At 34.8% G+C, this 18,431-nt stretch overlaps 1 protein-coding gene across 3 annotated transcripts in view; it reads right to left on the bottom strand.

Annotated features, from left to right (window-relative positions):
• The window catches only part of wcd (U3 small nucleolar RNA-associated protein 18 homolog wicked), a 195,534-nt gene that overhangs the window by 23,841 nt on the left and 153,262 nt on the right, over positions 1-18,431 (bottom strand). For 2 of the 3 annotated variants that reach the window (XM_090395902.1, XM_090395903.1), the window contains exon 12: positions 16,778-16,952. In XM_090395902.1, coding sequence (XP_090252028.1) covers positions 16,778-16,952 — 175 coding nt within the window. Of the gene's footprint in view, positions 1-16,777; positions 16,964-18,431 lie in introns of those variants that run through there. The other variant, XM_090395904.1, reaches the window with a different exon arrangement.

Raw genomic sequence — 18,431 nt, forward strand, 5'->3', positions numbered from 1 at the left:
AATTATAATTTTATAGATGAACAGAGTTTATCAGGAATGAGAGAGATAAAGAGAAAATGGATGAGGTCAGGATAAAAAGAAAGAGGCAATAAAAATTTGTTTTAAAACACAGAGATATATTGTAAGTTGTATTCTTATTAAGGACAAAATGAGGTTCTAAAATGAATTAAATATTTGTAGTAGCTAGAATGAATGATTTCTGGTAATGAAAGATTTGTACTAAGAAGGATATGGAAGATTTTTATATATGAATAGTGAATAGAAAGAGCAATTTGAGATGATGATGATGGATGTACCAAGGTTAATAAAAAGAAGATGATGCTTTATGGTTTTACTGCACCATATCAAAGGTTACAGCAGTACACAAGCTAAGACAATCACAAACATCCATCCCTGCAGGGGGGGGAGGGATTTGAATCTACAACCTGCTCGTTGGAGAAAGGGTATGCTAACCACTTGGCCAACAGGACCAACATAAATAAAATGAAGAGAGCTTATTGCAAGTGGTATGGAGCATAAGAATGCGTAAAAACATATGGAAAGGAAAAGAAATGGATGTTCACTTTATGAAGGTTTGATATGAATTTGATGAGAAAGAGAAGTTATAAAAGAGATTATCATTTGACATTCAGAAAATCAGTTGATAAGAAACAGAAGGCAGAAAAGAGGAGTCTAAGGACTTTTGTGTAAACTAGAAAGAGTGTTGTGATAAGTATAGAATATGATGATTACTGCACATTTCGATAAGATAAGGAGAGATAAAAAGGGCTGATTATAGTGTTTCATAAAATCCAGTCGAAAATGGGGGGGGGGAATGAATGAATTGTTCAAGAGCACCCGAGTTATCAACCAGCTGAAGATTCAATACACAATACAGGGAGATCATGGGAACACAAATTGGTAGCAGGAAACAGCACATGAGCAAGGAAAATTAATTTGCATTTTATAAGGACTATTTTTGTGTCCAGTTAGAAACTCAAGAAAGAAGTAATAGTAATTATGTCCCATATAGCAATAAGTTGGGGGCTATCTGGTGTGAACTTGAGGCTAACAGATGAAAGGTATGGTTGGGTATTGCTACAGACCTGGTGGTTCAACTGCTACATTTCATTGTCCCCAGCATCATCCTAAGCATTATCCAAATTATTCCAATGAGTACTAAGCAAGTAATCATTATGGGTGACTTAAATTATCCAAACATTGATTAGGTAGAAAATATATCTCATAAGAATGAAGGAGAATTTATTGTGCTGTTGTGAGATAACTTTCTCATGTAGCATGTGAAAGAAAAGATGCAAGATCAAAGAATATTAGATTTAATCATAGCATCAGAAAGGATTTCAGTTAAGAACACAAATGTTTTTTTTTGGACAGTGATCATGCCATACTGTCCTGGAAAATAGCTAACTACATGGATGTTCCAATCAGGACAGGTTACATGCTGAACTACAAAGCTGGAAATTATGACAAACTCAAAAGAATACTATCTTTGGTCCCTTGGTATCAGTTACTCAATGGAAAAGATATCAGTAATGCATGGAAAGCTTTCAAAAAGTGCTTGAATGAGGCAATATCTGAATTGTGTGCCTGAGTTGAAAGAAGAAAATAGAGTGGGAATGAAATGGATGTGCAACCTTATTAAGCAAGAGTTACATAAGAAGATGTGGAAGAAATATGAGAATAAGAGAAGTTATGAAATATATAAAACAGGAAATGTTCATTTGTTTACTGATGATGAAAACATAGGCAAGGCAATCTGGGAAGCTTCTTATATTAAAATGCCTACAGAATGATTTAAATAAGCACTCCAACAGTGGGAAAATGATAATGGCTATCAATTCAATGTTAGTGTTAAGTTATGAACTCTGGCATGATGAAATTTCCAACTGCATACTATATTGGTGGGACTCAGTTACAAGAAATGATGAGGCTGGTATCATGAAGATATGGTGGATAGGAAACTGAAGTTCAAAGGTCACAGTGCAAAATTGCTAATATAACTCAGAGGATAATTGTTATGTTGAAATGAACATTGACACGTAAGGATAAGAAAGTCATTTTGCCACTTTGTAAGGCTTGATACAACTGCACCTGGACTACTGTAAATTTGATCTGCTGAGTTCAAAGGATATAAAGAAGATGTCAAAAGAGTTATAAAGTTAAAGTGAAATTATGGATTGTAGATTACAAGGAGATATTGAGATTATGTGGACTGTAGACACTGGTAAATAGTGGAAAGAGGGAATAATAATATGATAGATGTCTGCAAACTTTTGAAAGAGTTGTTACAGGTTATCGTCTGATGAAATTTTTTGTTATATGGGAAGTAGGGAGATAATGGGGGAGGGGGCATCCATATCTATAGAAGTTAAGTTTCTGTGCAGTTAAAAAATGGGTCAGAGCTAGATTTTTCTATCAAAGAGCAGTGAGTGAGTGGACCAGTTTGACTGTTGAAGTAGCGAGTGCATCCAGTATGAATGAGTTTAAGAGAAGGTATGACAGCTAGTGAGGGTTATTATTGCCTCTTTTGACGAATCTTTGATCCCCCCTTCCCTGGAGGTTTTGGATGATGATAATAATAATAATAATGATAATTATTATTTAAAAAATATATTAAACATATCCCATGTGATGAAAGTCATTTAGCATCTGACAACTCTCACAAAACATAATTAATGAAATTTAAGTCTATTGGCTGCAAAGGAAAGATTATATCCAGGTAGCCTGCCACCAACTGAGGAGGAGTTTTCTGCAAACATTGTTATCTTAGTTCCCAGAGTTTTATTTTGCCATTAAGGTATATCAGTATGAGTAACTAAAGTGCACTTTAGTTACTGACTGCTAAAAGAATTTTATAGGATGTTTATAGGTCAACAAGTGAATTTCATCAACTTTAAATTCCCGTGTATCATCAAGATGCACAGGGTATTATAGTAGCATTACATGAGAATGTTTACATTATTACTAACTTGCTATCAATAATTATTCCTCAGATTAGTTTGTTATTTGTAAGGACACCAATATTGTCAGTTATTTCAGAATTCTAAAGATACTTTTGACTGTATTAATTCACTTAGAACTTGGTCATCCTTTGAGTTTTTTTCCATCCATCCAACTGTTCACTGGACATCAACAGATGCCATATGGTCACTCAGATGCTTGGTGATGTGCCACACTAGTCCTTGCCATGTAGTCCTGTTGTATGCTTTTCTGGAGGCGTCAATTCTCAAGATCAGTCACTCTAGACACATCTCATCTCAAAAGCAGCCTATCCTTTTCCTATCAGATTTCTTTAGGTTATAAGTCTCACATCCATAAGTCACTGTTGGAAAAACAGCTATATCCAAAATCTTCAACTTTGTTCCTGTAAAGATAGATCCATCCTTCCAGATTTTAGACAAGTCTCTGACTGTTGTTTTAGCAATTCCTAATCTTCTTCTGACATCTGAACAGCAATTCTTCACATTGATAATGGATCCCAGGTATTCAAACTTGTTGACTTCAATTCTTTCTCTATTAAGCTACACTTGTTTCTCAGGAGCTTCCCTGTCTGTATTTTCTTTGAGAACCATAATCTTTGTCTTGCTAGGATTGAGATAAGTCCTCTGTTCTTAATGATCTTGTTAACTCTGTCAAGAATTTGTCCTAGTTCTACCTTGTCATTACAGAGGAGTAGTACTGTATCCTCTGCTCACACATTTTTGAATGCTAACAAATATCTTCATTTTTAAAATGATTATCAATGATTTTGACCTATAAACTCCCCTACTTTTTCTCATAACTTTGATCTCTATTCTTTAAATCAATTGTTTTATTTCTAATCCAGCTCTGTCACACATATGTTAAATTGTTTTGAAGACTATCTTGTGGAAAGTTTCAGTACTTTGGTCAATTTCTTATTATTCCATATAAATTTAATTAATAATACCCTACCATTCGAATTTTGCTTATTCTATTGTTGATTTCTATATTTTTTATCATCATCATCATCATTATTATTACTATATGGGTATCTCCACAAAGTCAGGCTCATCGTGGGAGACCCAAACTAACCTTTATACATACAATACTTATCACACCTTTTCTTAAACTCATCCAATGTCAAGGCACTCACAACTACCTCTGGCAATCCATTCTACTCATTTACCACTCTTCAAGCAAAAAATCTAGTCAGCACACCTTTACTAATGATACTCTCATACAACTTCCAGGGGTGACACCATAGTTTTCTATCTATCATGTACTGAAAAATTTCTTTTATGCCAACTTACAGAACCTTCACTAACTTATAAGTTTCTACATGTCTCCTATTTTTGTTCAACTAAACCTTGCAACTTGCACACTTTCAATCTCATAGGGAGCATTCCACTGACCTTTCATCAACTTGGTCACTTGTCTCTGGATCCTCTCCACCAAATTCTGATCCCCAAAGAAACCCAGATGACCAAATCTGTGCACAATAGTCAAGCGCAACCATGCCATAGCTTATAAAGAGGAATAACTCACTATCTTTCCTTCTTAGTGTGTTTTTCAATATTCGAGTAATCCTTTGAGTTATTTTGCCAACTTATGCAATATGCCCTCTGAACATTGACTTTCTGTCCAAAATTACCCCCCAAACCCTAGCCTCATTGATTTCCTGCAATCCAGTATTATCAATGCAATATTAATCTTTTCAACCCAAAGTGCAGAAACTTACATTTTGCAACATTAAGTTGACAAAGATTATCTTTCACCCACAATGCCAATTTATTTAAATCATGTAGGATGTTTATTTATATCACCTTTATCAACTAGTGCCCTCCCCAGTTTTGCAACTGAGTATCTCCCCTTAGATCATTCCCTATAGTCCCTCAATACAGAGCATTGAGGTACTTCACTAGTCACTCTCGTTCTCTGGTGTCTGCCAGCCCCCATTCCCCCTCGATTCATACCACCAGCTTCATAGTGTCCTCCCCAGTTTCGCAATTGAGTATCTCCCCTTAGATCAGGCTCTGTACTATAGTTCCTTAGTACAGAGCTTTGAGGCACTCCACTAGTCAGTCTCATTCTCTGGCAGCCCCCCCCCCCCAATTCATACCACCAGCTTCATATCAATTCCCATTTCTTGCAACTTTCATAATAGTTTTTTATGCAGTAATCTGTCAAATGATTTTTCAGAGTCTAGAAAGTCAAACTTAAATGCAAGTAAATTACTAATGTAAGACCTACCTTTTACAAACTGTGCTACCCACCATAAAGTATTATATTTATATCCATCCATTCCTGAATTTTACCTTTAACCACCACTCCTGAAAAAAAATTAAGTGGTCTCTAGTTTGCTACTTCTGTCTTGGAACTACCTTCATGTAGCAGAATTATTTTCCCCCTCCTTCCACTCCCTTGGACCTTGCCAGAGCTGAGATGCAAACATGCCAAGATCAACTACTTCTCTTTCCCTTACAGTACACTGTTTGATTTAACTGATCATAGTACACATTTCACAAAATGGAATAGAGCATACAATTAAACACAAATATATACTTATTCTCCACACATTCAAAATAAAAATGAAGATTCTCATTCACTCACCATACAACTCCCTTCAAATCTGATAGAACAAAGTCATTAGTGATGTATGTTCTAAAACAAATTTATTGAGCATTATGTAAAATGATCAACTTCTACCAAAGCATTTGAAGTTTTATGGTGTAGTATTTTGTCCATTAACTGTGCTTGAATATCATCATCAAATCAAATTCCTGAGATGTACATACTCTCAAGGGGGGGTGTACAGGATACTGTATAGCACTACATGAAAAGTTTACATTCTTACCAACTTCCTCTTAATAATTTTCTTCCAAATTAGTCTGTTATCTGCAAGAACTCTACTGTCAGGTCTTACATTTGGTCTTCTAAGGTAACATCAACACCTTAGTCTTCCTCTGGGCTTTTTTTCCTGCCATCTTGACATGAAACATCGGCTTTGCTAATCTTTCCTTTTCCATTCTTGAATGCTAACAATGTCAATTTCCTTCCTATCTTCATTTTTAACCCATTGCCTGTCCTGTGTGCATCATATGTTATATAACACTGTGCAAACCACATTGTTATATACACTGTGCTAACCAGCATCACATTTAATGCTGGTGCATCAAAAGTGATGCACCAGCGTCTGAGGTTTGCAGTGTATATAACATATGATACAAAGAAAATGCAAGAGTTAATATGATTCTGCCATGGATGCCATCTTTTTAATATCCTAATTTTTCTCAGAATTCTCATATCTGAGGTCTCCAGTCTTTGATCAACTGTCAACTGTTTCACTTCTACCCCCCCCCCCCCCAGATCTCAGATGCATAAGCTAAAACTGGCTTAAACATTGCATGTACACTGCTGATTTAGTGTTCTGGCTAATTTCTCTCTTATTCCATATAAATTTATTAAGTTGACTTGGACTATACCAGTTTTACTAATTCTGTCATTTGCATTCATGTTCATAGAAACTGCATTACCTTACATATAGTTAAGGTAATGCAGTTTCTATGAAACTGCATTACCTTAACTATATGTAAGGTAATGCAGTATGTAAGGTAACAACAAAAATGACCATTTAGGAGTTAAATGGTCATTTTTGTTGGTTTATCATTAGATATTTAGTTGTATTGCATCATCTATCATTCCCACAGGTTTCAGATTAATTAATAGCTGCTGCCATTGCATCAGAATTTTTTATGCTATAAATAGACAGCAAGAGTTAGTTTTTGCATTTTCATGCTGAGATCACTATGGTTAATTACATGTAGTTAATACCTCACAGAAAAAGTGTGATTCAAACTTTGAAAAGAGAAGGTTATTCCTCTAGTGAAATAGGTAAAAGGGTGTCCTGTAGTCTATCTACTGTGGTATACAGCTGGTGCCGAAAGTGAAGGAAACCAGATTGGCTGAAAGGAAGAAGGGGACAGGAAGAAAGCCACTGTCTACACCAGCATTCCCAGATTTTTCCTATGACAGAACACTTCACAAATCCTGAAATTTCATGGAACACCTTGGTTATTTTGTAATGTATTAATAATTAATTAATAATTAATTGCCTACTATCAGAGACCACTTTATCATAAAGACAAAGTGCATATTTCAGGATGGATGACTCTGCACCTTGTAATAGGGCAAAAAGTGTAAGTAATGCTTTTATAACCCTAAATGTACAAACTGAGTTGCAGATTAATAAGTGGCTCAATGAACACTCGATTCAATAACTGCCATAGAGATCTCAACCCCATTGAGAATTTGTGGTACCAAATGGTACAAAATACACAAGAAGCCAAAAACACTTCAAGCTCCAAGAAGCCATTATAAGGGTATGTAACTATGAAATAACAGTTGCATCTATCAGGAAATTGATTTTGTCCCTGCCAATGCCAAAAGGAGGACTCACAAAGTACTAAACAGCAAAAAGTGAATTTTTAGCTATGAATGTTAGTAAAACTGCAGCTGAACTGAAATATTTGCAAATTTTTCAAGTTTGTTATCATTTCCTAATTATATCACATCTTGTACTAAAAATAACCAAATATTAATCAAAAATAAAAATGTTATATTACATTCATTATTTGTGACAATTATTGTTATTATCCCTTTTCAAATAGGCATTCAAATTTAATATCCAAAAAAAAACATGGTTACAGCAGGTGATGTGGTTTTTATGAACATGAGTGTATTTTCATATTTAAATCACCATATTCACTAAAAATTGTGCTTAAATAGCTGAAATTTTACTTGTTCCATATTATTCAGAATGCAGTTGAAGTTTCCTATGTTCCTACCTATTTTTTATAGTTTTAGTCATTTTATTACTGACTGCCATGTCATTTGTTATAGCAGTTATTCAATTTAATTAAGGAATTCTGCCAATTCATATTAGAGTATAACATTACCTGCATAAAGTAAAGAGCTGAGATTAACCTCTCAAATTTTGTCAGTAACAAAATTTGAGAGGTAAAAATTTTGACAAAATTTTTGGTTATTTTCCTTCATAATGTGATCCATCCATCCATATATATATATATATATGACAGAATGATCATTGACTCGGTTAACATACATAGTTTTATGAAAAAAATTGAATGACTAGAACCGAGATTTAATTAAAAAGGTTTTAACATAAACACACTACTAGTTTCGGCCTGTAACAGCCTTCTCATTCAGCTGTAATCATGTACTGGCGTTCACGTGATGCAGCAAGCACGCACTCTCCCAACAATGCAACAAATGAAAGAACAGCTTCAAATACAACTACAACGTTTTAATGCTAATTATGTATAAAGACTGTCTATGTTGTTCATAGTCTTTTAACCCTCAATGTTTAGTGTTTTTTCTTTTATAATGTCACCTGAAGAAGGCTGTTACAGGCCAAAACTAGTAGTGTGTTTATATTAAAACCTTTTTAATTAAATCTCGGTTCTAGTCATTCAATTTTTTTCATAAAACTATATATATATATATATATATATATATACATATATATAACATTAGAACTTTATTCACTCCACTTCCTAAGATCCGCTCTCTAGTGAGCCGTCCAAAGCCTAGCCATCACAATCTAAAATATCCCGGTGTATACAAGATATGGTGTGGCTGCAACATACCTTACTTTGGCCAGACGGATAAGTCTATTGAATTGCGTATGGAGGAGCACAGGAGGGACATCACTTACAAGAAACATGTGCCAGTGCTTTATCCAGCCATATCCTTTTTTCTGCCAATTCTGATGATCAAAACCATAGTCATACAATCCTTTGGGATAGATCTAACATTTCCATTGCCATGATGAAATGGAGAGAAAAACTGTAGAATCTAGAGAAATCATCCTCAACCCTGTACATTTAAATAATAATTTAAGCTATAACCTCCCAAACTGCCATTCTGCTGTGATCACATATTGGTGCTCACGAGATGCTATAGGCACGCACTCACCCAACAATGTGGCCAACGAAGGAACAGCTTTGAATACGTTAACTACAACGTTTTCACGTTAAATACGTATAGTGACTTTCCTGTGCCGTTCACAGTTTTTATCTTCAATGTTTAATGTTTCTTTTTGTATAAAAAAACTTGAAGGCTGTAAAAAGCCGAAACTAGTCGTGTGATACCATTAAACCTTTTTCCTTTACTCTCGGTTTATGTCATTCAATTCTTTTAAAACATATGTTTAACAACTGAGTAAATCAACCTCAGTACACACACACACACACACACACAGCAATCCCTCGATTAATGCACCCCCGATTAGTGCATCATTTTTTTTCTATACCCAAATTCGATTAGTGCGCTTCTAAAATTCGATTAGTGTGCCTATATACATCTTAAAAATAAATGTTACAGATTTAAAAAAAATTTTTCTCTCCTACATTTTTATAGCTAACTATTTTAAAAAACCACTCACCGGGTTGAAATAATTTAGTTACCGATTTAAAACATTTCACAAAGTGAATTTTAATGGCGTACTACACTATTTCCATGTACACTGTGTTCCAAATTTACCGTCAAAATGCAATTCATCTGCTAATTACAGAGCCTTTTGATGATCATATCTCGTCCCTCCTTTGCAACTGTTTTCCTTAATTTTTTAATTTAAAGTATTTTCCAAGCCTTTCATCATGAGTAAAAGAATTAGTGAGCAAAAAAGTGGAAGTGTGAAAATGATTCGAAAAGTAATCTCATTGGAAGAAAAACTTGCAATAATAAAGAAAAATGAACAAGGTGAGTCCAGAGCAAAAATAGGTGAATCAACTATAAGAGCAATTTTAAGCAAAGCTGCTGAATACAAAAAGAAAGGTAAGACTGCCTCAAGTTCATCATGCATGCAGACCACTCAAAATCAAAGTATTATAATGATTGAATTAGAGAAACTTCTTTCTACACGGATCAAAGATTGTAACCAAAAACGGATCCCGCTAAACACTGACTTTATTAAATCAAAAGCATTAAGTCTTTTTGCAACCTTGAAAGAAAGAGCTATCAATGATGGAAAAGAAGAAGAAGAATTCTACACTGGTGCTGGGTGGTTTGAGTGTTTCAAAAAAGAGAAATAGCCTACATAATGTTTGAATTACAGGAGAAGCTGCATGTGCAGATAACGAGGTGGCCACAAATTATCCATGGGGGGGGGGAACTATTGTGACTAGCAAATATTTAATGTCAACGAAACACGAATGCCTTCCAAGACTTTTCTGGCCAAATCAGAGAAATCTCAGCCTGGTTATAAAGTCTCAAAGTCGAATGACATTTCTGCTGGCAGTATGCGAGCTGTTTGGAATCACATTCTTCCACATTGTGCAAAATGATTTTAGAAGCTTTTCAATGAATGTAAGTTAATTAAATCTAATTCTGAGAAATTGGATGATTCCACCCTGTAAAATTTAGATGCACAACAGGAAGATCCTGAAGAATATGAAGAAAATTTAATCGCTGACAAGCCCAAAGAGATTTCACAGAAACAATTTGAAAATGTTCGCACATATGAAGTTTTTAAGCAGCAATCCTTAGAGGCTGGCCTGATGAAGAGAGAGGCAGTAAAATTTGCAGAAGAGTAGAAGAGGCAATAGGGCCATACCACTGAGTTGTATGCGAGAAACAGAATGCCTGCCAAACTATGTTAGCTCAATTCTTTGTTAAGAAGTAGAATAATAAATTGAATTCTAAATATGTTTTATTGTCTATCAGCTTCATGGTTTTCCTTTTAACTAGGCCCTGAGATATACCCTAATTATTTTATAAAAAATAAGGGTCAAAAAAGAAATTTGAGAAACGAATTATACTTTTCCCCATAGGTTATTATATTCAACTGGTACGTTTTTGATTAATGCGCCTGTTTTAAAGAACGTATTAGCTGCATTAATCGAGCGATTGCCCCCCCCCCCCACACACACACACAGCAATCCTGTTCAATATATATATATTGAATATACTGTTGAATATATATATATATTGAACAGTATATTCAATATATATATTGAACAGTAATTTTCTCTTCTTGTTCGCACTCCTTATCTTCTTCTTCATATGCATGCTGTTCTTCTAATTGCAGCAGATCATTCTCACTTAACTGTTCTGAATGGGAATCGAGCAAGTTTCTCAAATTTTCAATATCTAGTTTCATTAAATCCAAGTTCTTTTCCAATTGTGTTGATTTCTTCAATAATGTTAGATCTTGGATTTTGCACACGATAAACTAACACAAGCGTGAGTTTAAAGTTGCCTTCTGTATTACCTACTAATAAAAGCATAAGACGATCTTTAGATACTTTGTATCCTCATTGAGATGCTTCGGTTTTAGCTAGGAAAGTTTTCCATTTGGTTATGCTACGCATTATACATTTGGTTTAATCCTTTATCCAAGTGTATGCAAACAAAGTTTGCACCCAAAGTAATTTCAGGACTGGGGCAACTCGTGGCAAAGGTGGTATAACTTCACATCACTTGCCTTAGTATCCCATAATGCAAAGCACATCTCCTTGTAAACATAAGACGTGCTTTGCATTATGGGATACTAAGGCAAGTAATGTGAAGTTATACCACCACCTTTGCCACGAGTTGTCCCAGTCCTGAAATTACTTCAGGTGCAAATTTTGTTTGCTTACGCTTGAATAAAGGATTAAACCAAATATGTAATTTGTAGCATAACCAAGTGGAAAACAACTTCCATCAACTATCTCTAATCCAGAGAATTTTTATAATCAGGTATGACACCTTTTGGCAACTTGTATATGGAAATATGATTTCTGCATTACTTCCACCTTGGTATCACCACCTCTAGGTCTGGCTCTCACTGATGAGACCTCAATAAAGGTCGAAACTGGTCTGGTAGTGACCCTTCCCTTAATGCATAGCATTATACATGTCTGCAAGGAGATGTGCTTTGCATTATGCTTCACATCACTAAGGCAAGTGATGTGAAGTTATACCACCTTTGCTACGAGTTGACCCAGTTCTGAAATTACTTTAGGTGCAAACTTTGTTTGCTTACCCTTGGATAAAGGATTAAACCAAATATATCATCATCATCATCATCATCATCATCAAATTCCTGCCATGTACCCTCAAAGGGTGTACAGGATATGATAGTACTACATGAAAAAAGAAAAATTACATCATTATTAATTTCCTATTTACAATTTTCCTCCAAATCAGCCTGTTACTTATCATCACTCCAACATTATCAGTCCACCTATCAATCCACCTATATCTAAGGCACACCGTATCAATCCACCTATATCTTGGTCTTTCTCTGGGTCGTTTTGCTGCCAACCTGGCAGAGAACACTTGTTTTGCTAATCTTTCCTCGCCCATTCTGTTTAAGTGACCATACCACCTGAGATTAGCTCTGCTAACGCATTCCTGGATGCTGACAATGCCAAGTTCTTTCCTAATATCCTCGTTTTTAATATGATACTGCCATTGATGCCATCTGTTCACGCCTATAATCTTTCTCAGAACTCTCATATCTGTGGTCTCTAGTCTTTGGTCAAGTGTTTTACTTCTGACCCAGCTCTCAGATCGATAAGTTAAAACTGGTTTGAACACTGTCTTGTATACAGCTAATTTAGTGTTCCGACTAATTTCTCTCTTATTCCATATGAATTTATTCAATTGACTTCCCACCATACCAGCTTTGCTAATTCTGTTGTCTATTTCTATATTTAATTTACCATCTTCACTGAAAATCGTGCCTAAATAGCTGAAATGTTTTACTTGTTCCACAGGTTCTCCATTCACAACACAGTTGACATTTTCAATGATTCTGCCTATTTTCATTGTCTTTGTCTTCTTATTGCTGACTTTCATACCATATCTATTACAACAGCTGTTCAATTTAGTCAGAGAATCTTGCAGACTTGTAGCAGATTTATTTAGAAGTATAACATCATCTGCATAAAGCAAAGAGCTGACATTAACATCTCCAATTTTGATATCATGTTTAATACCACTCTCCTTCATAATGCAATCCATATAGATAATGAATAACAGAGGGGACAATGTAGACCCTTGTCTCACACCAGATTTAACATTAAACCATCTTCCTGTACTTCCTTCAATTCTAACTGCTGACTTACAACTCAAATAAAGACTAAGTATTGCTTGATATAATGCCCCATTGACACCATATAACTGCAGCGTACTGAATAGTCTCTCTCACTTGGCCCCTTGTCATATGCCTTTTCCAGATCGACAAAACTTAAATACAGATCTTTGTTATATTCCCATGCTTTCTCGACTATTTGTCGTAAAGTGAAGATCTGATCCTGACAGCCTCTATTTGGCCTGAATCCAGCTTGTTCTTCACCAAACTTTTCTTCTACAATTCTTCTCAACCATTTCTCAAGTATACTTGCACAGATCTTGCCAGGAACACTCATTAGGGAAATACCTCTGTAATTCTCACATTCAGTTTTATTTCCCTTTTTATATATGGGTACCATGAGAGCTCTACTCCAATCATCGGGAATTCGTCCCTCTGTTCAGGCTTTCTGAACTATGCAGTGCAGCCACTGTAAGACTCTTATACCACCATACTTCAGCATTTCTGGTCGAATATCATCTACTCCTGCTGCCTTTCCACATTTCAAGCCTTTGATGGCTTTTTCTACTTCAAATATGGATATGTATTCTTGACTGCATGCCTGGTCAATGTCTTTTACCACTGTGCTGACATCACTGCTTGTTTCATTTAGCAGTTTTTCAAAGTAATTACTCTATACTTCAAGGATATCTTTTTCTCCTGTTTTCATGTCACCTTTATCATCTCTAATTCCTTTTATAGCACTCTTTCCTCCATTCTTAAGCTTCTTCAACAACCTCCAGAATATTTTGCCACCTTCTTGATATTTATTTTCTATATTCTTGCCAAAGTCCTCCCATGACTTTTGTTTAGCTAGTTTTACACAGTGTTTAGCATTCTTGCATTTGTCTCTATATTCTCTAAGAGCACAAGCTGACTTATTTGACAGGAACTTTTGGTATGCTTTTTTCTTTTCCTTCACTGCCTCTTTAACTTCCTGTGTCCACCAGGGAGTTCTGATTTTTTTTTATCCTTACAGACAACTTCACCACATGCCTCTCTGGCTGAATCAATCAATGTTTTCTTCAGAGTTTGCCACTGAATCTACAAGGTTTGATTCCTATTCTCAAACTCTTTCATTTTTTCTTCAATTATCTTTGTGTATTTTAGTCTACAGCTCACATCTGAGAGCTGCTCAACTTTTATTCGCTTTAAAATTTTCTTACACGTTATTCTTTTCAATATGAAATTCAATTTTATCCTGCTCAAGACTAAATAGTGATCACTTCCAATTTCAAATCCTCTGTACACTCTGGTGTCCTGCACCAGGGAGAAAACATCACTATCAACAATAACATAGTCAATGAGACTTTTCTTATTCCTAACCTCTTCTCTCCATGTGAATTTGTGCACATTTTTATGTTGGAACACAGTGTTAGTAATAACCAGTCCATATCCTGAGCAGAAATCCAACAGATATTTGCCATTATTATTAGCTTTGCTCTTTTCTCCAAATTTTCTCAAAATATTTTTGTATGTCTCACAATCATTTCCTACTCTACTATTTAGATCCCCAACAAGGACCAACTTTTCATTTTTCATTGTGTCAGTTGCTTTTTCTAAAGCCTCAAAAAATTCCTCCACTTCTACCTTAGTAGAACCTTCTGTGGGACCATAGGCACAAATAAGTCTCATTGTCCAGTTCCCCATTCTCATATTTGCTCACATTACTCTACTTGAGACTGACTGCCATTCAAGAAGATTAGCCTCGTATTTTGTGTTGAATACTATGGCTACTCCTTCTTTTCCTTGATTGTCATTGCCTGAATATAACATTTTGTATTTATTGCTCAGAAAGATCTCACCAGTTTTGGTCTTTTTTGTTTCAGTCACCCCTATTATGTCGATCTGGTACTTATCTAATTCCTCAGCTAGCTCCATTTCTTTGCCATTCATGCTTCTTACGTTGATAGTACCGATCTTCAACTCTGGTGATGTCGAGTTGGGGTTTATTTTCAGATTTGTTCCAGTAGCTGACTTTTCGCTGTTCGCCCTGGTTCCCTGGCGAAAACAACGGGGGCCTTGTTTAACCAGGCGACGCCCCAGCCGGCATGAAATTGTGTCATGTTGTACCATCATTCTATATTTTGGTTTAAACAATAAGAATACAATTTGGTCGGCTAAATTGCAAATTGCCAACCCATCCTCGTCCGTTCAGTATTCAAGTAGATACCCAACAGGGTGCACCACGAGAAGGTGAGGATTGGACATTAGGTCAGAAGCCCTGGTCGGTTCTCCGCATTCCTTTAAAGGCTATGTGGAGGTCTCCTCTCAGTTATACAGCTTTGACCCTTAAGCACCAAATATATAATTCATTGAATATTTGCCGATTGTCATAATCACCCTCCTGAATTATCCTTTGCAATTCTTCAGTAAACTTGGCCACAGAATCTTTATCAGCACTAGCAGATTCCCCGGTTATTCTTGCGTTATGCAGTCCAGCTCGATTTTTAAAACGGTCAAACCATCCAACTTGCAGTAAAGCTTTCACATTCCTTTTGAAATTTGGTCTCTTTCAATGAGGTAAAAATATTGAGAGTTTTCGCCTGAAAATTCCCTGTACTAAGAGGTATTATTTTTTGGTTATAATCCTCAATCCAGAGTGACAGAAGACGCTCCATCTCGATCATTAAATGGCTTCTATTTCAGATGATCTGCATGCTTAAAGAGTAACAACTTTTCCTTGTTCTTTGTATTCTTTGCTCTTATTCATTATAGTCCAAACTGTAGACTCGCTGTATCCCAGATCTCGCACAATCATTGTATTACTTGCCCCACTTTTGTGTTTCTTAATGTCTCTTAATGACTTTTCAGGTTGCTGCAGGCTGGTGACAAAAAATTTTGCATAACATAAAAAAATAGCATTAACTGATTAATCACTCACTTAAACTGGGAAATAGAGTCATTTCACTCAATCATGCTAACTGGTTATCACACACATCAAATTCATGTTAAGCAAGGTTCCCTGTACTCCAAATATCTAGTATATCTGTATCTTCAGTTTTCATATCACCTTGTTTATCTCTGATTCTCCTTACAGAACATTTTGCCTCTTCCACATATTTATCTTCTATATTCTTATGAAAGTAGTCTTCCCAAAATTTTTTGTTTACTTACTTTTATACACTGTTTTGCATTTTTACATTTCTGTCTGAAATACAGACAGAAATGTAAAAGTTCTCAAAAAGAAATTTTTACATTTCTTTTCGAGTACTTCACTTCTTGAGTCCTCTACGAAGTTCTAATTTTATTCTTTCAGACAACTTTTCCACATGTCTCTCTGGCTGAATCAATGTTTTCTTCCAACTCCATCAATGAGTCTCCAAGGTTTGATTACTGTTGTCATATTACTCAATTTTTTCTGTCAATTATAGTTGGATACTTAAGTTCTACAATTCATCTCTGAAAGTAAAAATAGTTATGACTTTCCAGTATCATATTTATTATGATACTGAAAAGTCACAATCAAACCCATATGTGCAATACTATGCTAAGAGAAATTGTAACAAAACTACTCTTATGGTTTGTACAAATTTGCTTGTAGGAACTTGTTTAGTGTACCAATTATTTTTCAATGCCACATTTTGTTAACTTACTAATGATAATTTAAAAATTAGATTATTAGTTTTTTTAGCTGTTTCTATACAAATAGTATGTAAACATTTTTTTAATGCTTACCAATTTCATTGAATTATCTTTGAAGCTTGAAGACATTGCAAGAATCTCAGATGTCTTATTGAATTTTAAAGATGTCACTTCTGTAGTAAGATTCTTAATGCACTTAACAGGTTCTGGAACTGCACTGGTTAATACAGATGATGTATTGTATATATTTACTATACCTGTATCTGACCTGAAAGTAATCTGGTCAAAATATATTACACGAGAAAAAAAAATCATACTGCTACACATTAAAAAGTATTAATCATATTTTAAAGCTAAAGTTTGATATTATAATACATAAAAACAGATATACAAAATTAAATAAAAATAATATCAACTAAAATTAATAATCTCATGTAGTACATTGCTTTAAGGCATTAAAGCAGGTGACTAATTAATTTGAAGTTACTGTGCAATCTGAAAACAACTTTATACTGAAATTAGCTGGTGGGAACAATGATTTGTGGAGAAATATGTGAGCATAACAAGTATAATTCTTAATTTCTGATGATTAATAATGCTTAAAGAAAATTAAGAAAAAAAAACTTTTAAAATTATTTATACCATGTTTCTTCATAATCCATGTTAATGGCATCAGCAGGATTTAAAAAAACTATGACCTTAACAAGTAAGATTTGATGAGATAACTGAAGAATAAAACATTTGGAGATAGCATAATTAAGAATGTGCAAAAAAATATGTAAAAAAAAATTCCAAATAATACTAACAGTGGTATTGCACTTAATGTTATAGGATGGACTTTTCTCAAGTAAGTCTTTGATATCAATCCAGCACACTCATTGAAACCTCAATACTGAATGATCTGCATTAAACTTATACAGCAGACTCTTACTGTGGCAAACTTATAGGGATCTCAATAGAAGTATGTTGTAATGACGAGGTTTTGAGTTTGATATAGCAAATTTCCTATTTAGATCAGCACTGTACCTAAGGGAACCGGGCTGAGACTTTTTCTAACAGTTTGTTATAAAGATGTTTGCTAAAGTCAGAGCTGACTATATAACATTATCATAACTGCCAATCACCAGATTGTTTCAACTTATTTGCCAAATCAGTACTCATTTCAGAGGTACCAATTGAGCTGGTATATTTTAAATGCTTTCTAAATCACATTTCTAAATATGGGTAATGTATAGGATTTGCCCATATAAAATTCTCATCACAGATGGAATTCTCAACTAATTCTCTTTCGTAAGCAAGTCATACACGGCAAAATAACATCATGCCTATACTGGATAACTGGTAATTAGTTTACGGAATTAACAACGCATATAAAGTATATTAATTAAAGGTAACTTTAATGAATAACTTCTGAATAACTAATGAATAATATACTGGATAACCATGAAAAAGCCTTTTCCCTAAAACAAGAAAGGAAAATATCACAATCATAAAAAGGCTTATGATTATTTCATTTTTTTTTAAACTTCGCTACTTAAAATGACAGTCTAGGTGTTGCTAAATTTTAATAATCATCATGATTTGCTAGACAGCACTATGTGGGTCCTGGCTTTCTTCAGAAACTTCTGCCAGCCTTCCTTATTCAATGTCAAACTCCTCCAATTTTTGACTCCTAAAACCTTAATATCTTGGATCACTCCATCTTCCCATCTTCATTTAGGTCTTCCAATTTTTCTTTTTTTCCCTT

Source organism: Typopeltis vanoorti, chromosome 7 (genome assembly GCF_054136105.1).
Source record: "Typopeltis vanoorti isolate ZY-2024b chromosome 7, IOZ_Tvanoo_1.0, whole genome shotgun sequence".
NCBI classification, from domain to species: Eukaryota; Metazoa; Arthropoda; class Arachnida; order Uropygi; family Thelyphonidae; genus Typopeltis; species Typopeltis vanoorti.